This window comes from Mus caroli, chromosome 9 (assembly GCF_900094665.2).
Source record: "Mus caroli chromosome 9, CAROLI_EIJ_v1.1, whole genome shotgun sequence".
Classification (NCBI taxonomy): domain Eukaryota; kingdom Metazoa; phylum Chordata; class Mammalia; order Rodentia; family Muridae; genus Mus; species Mus caroli.
The window spans coordinates 51356515-51362622 of NC_034578.1; the positions used below are offsets into that span (position 1 = coordinate 51356515).

The 6108-nt window shown below is 48.6% G+C and overlaps 1 protein-coding gene across 1 annotated transcript in view; it reads right to left on the bottom strand.

Annotated features, from left to right (window-relative positions):
• Window positions 1–7: 7 nt before the first annotated feature.
• Window positions 8–6108, bottom strand: part of Acsbg1 (acyl-CoA synthetase bubblegum family member 1) — a 60050-nt gene continuing 53949 nt past the window's right edge. The window contains exons 12-14 of the mRNA XM_021171826.1: window positions 4855–4994; window positions 4155–4401; window positions 8–606 (exon numbers count right to left, since the gene is read on the bottom strand). Coding sequence (XP_021027485.1) covers window positions 521–606; window positions 4155–4401; window positions 4855–4994 — 473 coding nt within the window. The 3' untranslated portion in view covers window positions 8–520. The remainder of the gene's footprint in view (window positions 607–4154; window positions 4402–4854; window positions 4995–6108) is intronic.

A 6108-nucleotide genomic window follows, 5' to 3' on the forward strand; every position in this document is an offset into this window, starting at 1 on the left:
GGTACTTGTTGCAGATCTGTTAAAAGGTTTAATACTGAAAATTACATATTAAATACAGTCACATAGGCAGCAGCAGTTTATTACGCATCAAGCCTCTTGTGTGTGAGGTGGCAGAGTGTGGTACTAGTTTCCAAGAAGCCAGAATTAAGTCAGGCGAGCTGTGACTGCTGTCTCTGCAGCACACATTAGTAATGGGATTGCCATCCCTTTCCCTCTCCAACAGCGCCCCCTGGGAGACCTGTGAACTAGAACCTTGTAGATCTGCCTGGACCTGAAGCCAAAGTGAGCGAGCGGTCCTTCTCTTTTGATAGGAGAATGGTCTCGCTTGACACCTGAACAGGAGCAGTGGTTAGAATTGAAACTACTTGCACGTGAAGGGATTGGAGATGTCAGTGCCCTGCCCTGAACTAAAGGGTGGAAGCAGCTTGTCACAGGTTCCTGTGCCCACTGGAGACACCTGGCGCTCAGGAAGATGCTTGCCAGGCTGGTCTCCAGCAGAAGCCACAAGCATGGCTCCTGACTACTGTTTCTGCTCTTGATAAAAGGAATCGATGATATCTTTGTACTTCTCCAGAACCGTGAGCCGTTTCAATTTCATGGTGGGTCCTAAAAGAAAAATTGGAAGAAATGAGTGTGGCCTGGGTTTGGTTCCATGAGAAGGTATCGTTTGGAAGAGAATGACTCCTGTAGGGTCATGTGTTTGAATAACTGGTTTCCCAGTTGGTGGAACTGTTTGGGAAGGATTAGGTTACACAGCCTTAGAGGAGGTGTATCAGTAGGGTGGGCTTGAAGTTTCAAAAGATTTCTTCCATTTTCTATCTCTGCTACTGTGGACTCAACTATCTGGAACTATAAGCCCATTGGACATTTTCTTTTATAGGTTGGCTTGGTCGTGGTGTTTTATCACAGAAATAGAAAAGTAACTTAGACAGATGTCATGTGAGATCCAGAAGTCAGGTACTAAGCCAGAGAAGCAGGATACACTGTACAGCCTCTAAGGCAAGAGTCCTTTAGCATTATCCCACATCAGCCCCTCTGTGTCACAGTGAACTAGGGTTAGTCTGCAGTCAGGTTACAGAGGACATGATGGGTGTCACTTCCAGGAGCAGAAGTGACTTGTTTCTCTCCATTACATAATGAAATACAGCCTTGACCTGTCCCCATTATGATCCTCCCTTGAATGAACATACCCTGTCTCAGAATACAGGGGGTATGGGACATCCAGAAACCTTTTCAGATACCATCTTAGAGTTTTATTGCTGTAAAGAGACACCATGACCAAGGCAACTCCTATAAAGGAAAACATGTAATTGGGGCTGGCTTACAGTTTCAGAAGTGTAACCCATTATCATCATGGTGGGGAGCATGGCAGAGTCCAGGCAGACATGGTGCTGGAGAAGGCCACACCTTCTAATAGTGCCACTCCCCATGGGCCATAAATTCAAACACGTGAATCTATGGAGGCCAAACCCATTCAAACCACAGATAACTAAGCTAAAAAATGCCCGAAGTCTTTCATAAAACTGTGTGGTATTTGCACAAAACCATGAAAATCCATATTCTTTAAGCCTTCTCTATACTACCCAGAATCTCAAATGCAGTATAAATGCTACATAAATAAACTAGCGTTTAGTAATAGTGAAAACGTTTGCATAGTCAGGTCTTCATGGCCTGTAATCCCAGCTCCTCAGGGGGCTGAGACAGGAGGATCACAAATTTGGGGCCTATCTGAGTTACACTGAGTTCAAGGCCAACCTGGGGAATTTAGTAAGATCTTTTCTCAAAATTTAAAAAGAGAACCAGGGAGATTGCTCAGTGATAGAGCTCTTGCCTGGTGTTCTGGAGGCCCCAAGAGTCAATTCCAGTACTGAGGAGAAAGGGGGAGTGGGGGGCTCTACACAGTCCCATGAATTTTCTAAGTTTTTGGTCTGATGTTGGTTAGATCCACAGGCGTGAGACCTGTGGTTGCAGAGTATCAGCTGCAAGTGATTGTAGCAATTGAACACAGTTTCTGTTGGGAGGACTCTCAGATCATTCCTTACAGGGTAGGCTAGCTGCCATGCTAGCATATGCAAGCAGCCTGTGGGGAACTGAAGCCTCTGGCCCCCGCCAAGCCAGTTCAAGTGATCAATTACATGAGTGTGCAGTCAGGTGCCTGCCACCTGGTCTGCTCTGACTAGCATTATGGGAAACTCCCAGTCTGGCCACTCAGATAAACTGCCCATGATTCTTGGCCCATCAAAATGAAGATAATGCTTATTGTCTTCTCGTTTGTTATTTAATTGGGACAAGGTCTTGTGTAGCCTAGGCTGGCCCCAAACTCACTATGTAGCAGAGGCTAGCCTTAAACTCCTGATCTTCCTACCTTCACCTCTTGAGTGCTGGGACAACAGGCACATCCTACCACACTAGACTCCACGTCTAATGTTTAAGTTTCTCCACTTGGGAGTAGCTATCTCATAACAATGGCTTATACACAAAGCTCCACGTGTTTTAGAGACAGTTCATAATGGTGGACTTGGCTTTAATGTGTTGGGATGCTTAAAGTTCCAGACAATATTATGATGTCTAAAATATTTTCCTCAAGTCACTTTTCTTAGCCTTTGTTTCTTCCTTTAATACAAGGGTGAAAGGGCTTCAACTTGAGGTCCTGGGTAACTTAAGGGTTTTTTGTACATAACTCAGCCCCTAACTAGAGACATTAAGGTTAGGGTCTTTATAAACTGCCTAAAGAAGACATCTTTGATTTGATTGCCCTTGCATTTAATTTGAACAAATCTGGTTATACATTTTTGGGTTTCAGACCCAGGACAAGCTGCTGCTGTGGTTATTTAACATATCAAAGTGAGGGCCTCCCAAGGACCCTCAGTCCCTACCTGTTATAGGGTATGGCTGGCATGCCCTCTACCCTTAACTTTCCAGCCCAGAGGCTGGACTTTCCCTCCTGCAGAGGCTCTTCTGGATTATACATAATCCAGACATTTTGCTCCTTGCTCTCTCTTGCGCACTCTCTCTCTCCCTCTCTCTCTCTCTCTCTCTCTTCCTCTTTCCCTCTTTCTTTCTCCCTTCTCCTCTCCCCCTCTCTTTCCCTCTTCCTCCCCCTCTCTAACCCCTCATGCTCCCCCTCCTGCATTTCTCTCTCCCTGCATGCTTGACACCCTCTCCCTACTGTCTCCATGGCAATTTCTCTGGCCCCATTCCTTGGAACAGGTGAACCTGCCCAAGAGCTACTCCTCCCCAAAACCTATTTTATATTTTTAATTTGGCTTGAATTGGCTTATTTCATCAGTGGAGAAAATCTATTAACACTCTCTCAGCACCTCCAATACATCAGAGCAGCGCTGCAGATAGCGTGGCTCCTTTCAGTGTGAGTGGATTTGAAAGCCTCACCAAGGAGCCATGTTCAGTGTTCTGTGCCATGAGCACCCGAGATGCCCCAGCTAGGAGACTCCTCTGGCCGGCCGGGTGAGGCTGCTGCACAACAGGCTTTTTCTGGGCTTGGACTGTGGTCCAGACAGTTCGGTCCTTTAACAGCCACAGCAGCAGCGGGGCTGTGATGTGTACCTGATGGGTGTGTGCACTGTAACTCAGCAGAGACGAGAGTCTCGTGGTCACAGCAGAGCTAAACACTCCGTGTCCATGCTGATAAGCTCTGGCACACTGGTAACACACTCATCGCTGTCGTCACAGGTTTCGGGAGCTCCCTCCCTCAGCACCAAAGCCCAGTGTTCTATGTATGTGAAATGACATGTATCTGCACATGACCAACACATGCTTTCCTGTGTGCTTCCAAGACATCTCTACATGATGTTTGAAACCAAAGACACTGTAAATACTTTGTGAGGAGTTACTCGCTATTACTTAAAGGATGGGGGCGGAGGGAGGAAACCAGCTGCATGTGTTCAGGACAGATGCACCTTTTCCTCTTAGTCATTCTAATCCAAGGTGGCCACATCCAGTGGATCTGGAGGTGCCTGCTTATATTTCAGGTTGATTAGAATCAGAGGTTTATGAACCCAGCACAGATGCTGTCCAAAACCCTATCTGACACCTTCTGCTAGCATGGCTACTTCCTAACAGACTCCTGCCTGTCACCACCACCATGGGCTTTGCCCTCCCATACAGCCCCAGGGACAGTGAAAAGGAAAACTTACCCAGTTCTCCACCTGAAATGGAGAAGTCACGTTGGAGAATGGCCCACTTCTGGATGTGGTAGGGCCGGGCTGCTGCGTTCGCGTTCACCCTCTGGATCCCTTCGTGAATGGCCTGGTACACAGCCTCGTCTCTCTGCCCCACGATCTCGGAGACGGTGCTGGCCTTGCTGCCCACCCGCTGGCAGAACTCCATAGCTTGCTCGGTCAGGCTGTCTGTAGGCTCAGACGTCTCTGGGTCCAGTGTGCACTGAAAAGAGGACGGATGAGGGTCCACCCCTCCCCCGCAGAGCCACGCTCTGGTCTGCGAGGATGTCACAGACAAGAAGATGGGAATTCTGTGGACTCGGTTTCAGAGTGATGCTTTTAAGGTGGGTGAGTCCCAGGAAGCAGAGGAAGGAACAGTGGACTGAGCCAGACTGTAGTTGATGACGTTAGCTTCTGTTCAACAAGGGACATCCCCCTGCCTGGCTGTGATGCTGGGGCCTGAGCATGTGACCAAAGGGCAGCCAGGCCTTTGCAAGCTGGGATGTACTGGTAAGTGGGAAGGATCATCCCAGGAGCCCAGTGTGGCAGAGGAATCTCCACCTTCATGGCACTGGCTGAATGGCGCCAGGATAAAGTTGTGCATACCAGACGTACCTCGGGCTACACCACAGACCACCCTCCCGCTACAGCTCCAGAGCTAGAGCCCACGACGCACCTTCAGGGTTAGCAGCATGGACAGGAACTTCCTCTGGTCCCCAATCAGCATGGCACTGCTGATGATGGGCAGCTCCATCTTCACGGCCTCCTCGATAGGCACTGGGGGCACGTTCTCCCCGCCCGCAGTGATGATTAATTCTGGGGAGGCAAGGTAGGCCCCCCGGCTGAACCATACTCCAAGACCACAGTCGGGAGAGGCCCGAGCAGTAAGTACAGAACTGGAAATGACCTCTTAGGAGCCAAGCAGCAGGGGCTGGCCCTCTGGCAGCCTTAGGGCTCAAGCTGCTCCTCCCATGGTGATCGTTAGCTTCTGCCTCTGTCCCCATCCAGCGTTTCTCCTCCTTGTTTTAACCTCCTGTTACTTTGAAGGTAGTCATCACACCCAGGTGACACAGCAGTTTAGGTTTGCAGAGAGGGAACTGAGGCCAGAGGTTTAGGGACTCACCCACTGCAACATGGTGCTAAGTAATAAACCTAAGGTTTACACCCAGTTCAGTTCTGGGCCCCAGCCCTTAACACCCTCCCTCCCCTGCTATGGGGTCCTTCCTTGTGCCTTCCATTCCCTAGGGGCAGACCTTTCCTCTCCTTTCCACATGGCCACACCCACTTGTTCTTCCAGGTAGGGCTCAGTTACCCCTTTTCTTTTTTTTTTTTTTAAGATTTATTTATTTATCTATTTATTTATTATATGTAAGTACACTGTAGCTGTCTTCAGACACTCTAGAAGAGGGCATCAGATCTTGTTACAGATAGTTGTGAGCCACCATGTGGTTTCTGGGATTTGAACTCAGGACCTCCGGAAGAGCAGTCAGTGCTCTTAACCTCTGAGCCATCTCTCCAGCCCCCCAGTGGCCTCTTTCAAGGAGCTTTTCTCAGCTCCCTAACCCGTTCCGACGGCTTCCTTCTGCGCTGTTCTCATGCATCTCTTTGCCTACCCAGAGCACATGTTCACTATTCATCCTGTCTCTGTGGGAGGCCAAGGCACACCACTCCTGGTTACAGGCTTCTGTTCTGAATGAGGATAGATTTCCAAGCTAGATAGCAATAAACTCAATAACACAAAACACAACATTTTTTCCAGTGAATTCTGTGCTGGGTGTGAGAGCAGCCGGATGTCAGGTTTCAAACTGGGGCAAGCAGCTGAGGTGCTTACTTAACCCATCCAAGTGCTTACTTAACCCATCTGTACTGGCTATTTTTGTGTCAACTTGACACAGCTGAGTTATCACAGAGAAAGGAGCTTCAGTTGAGG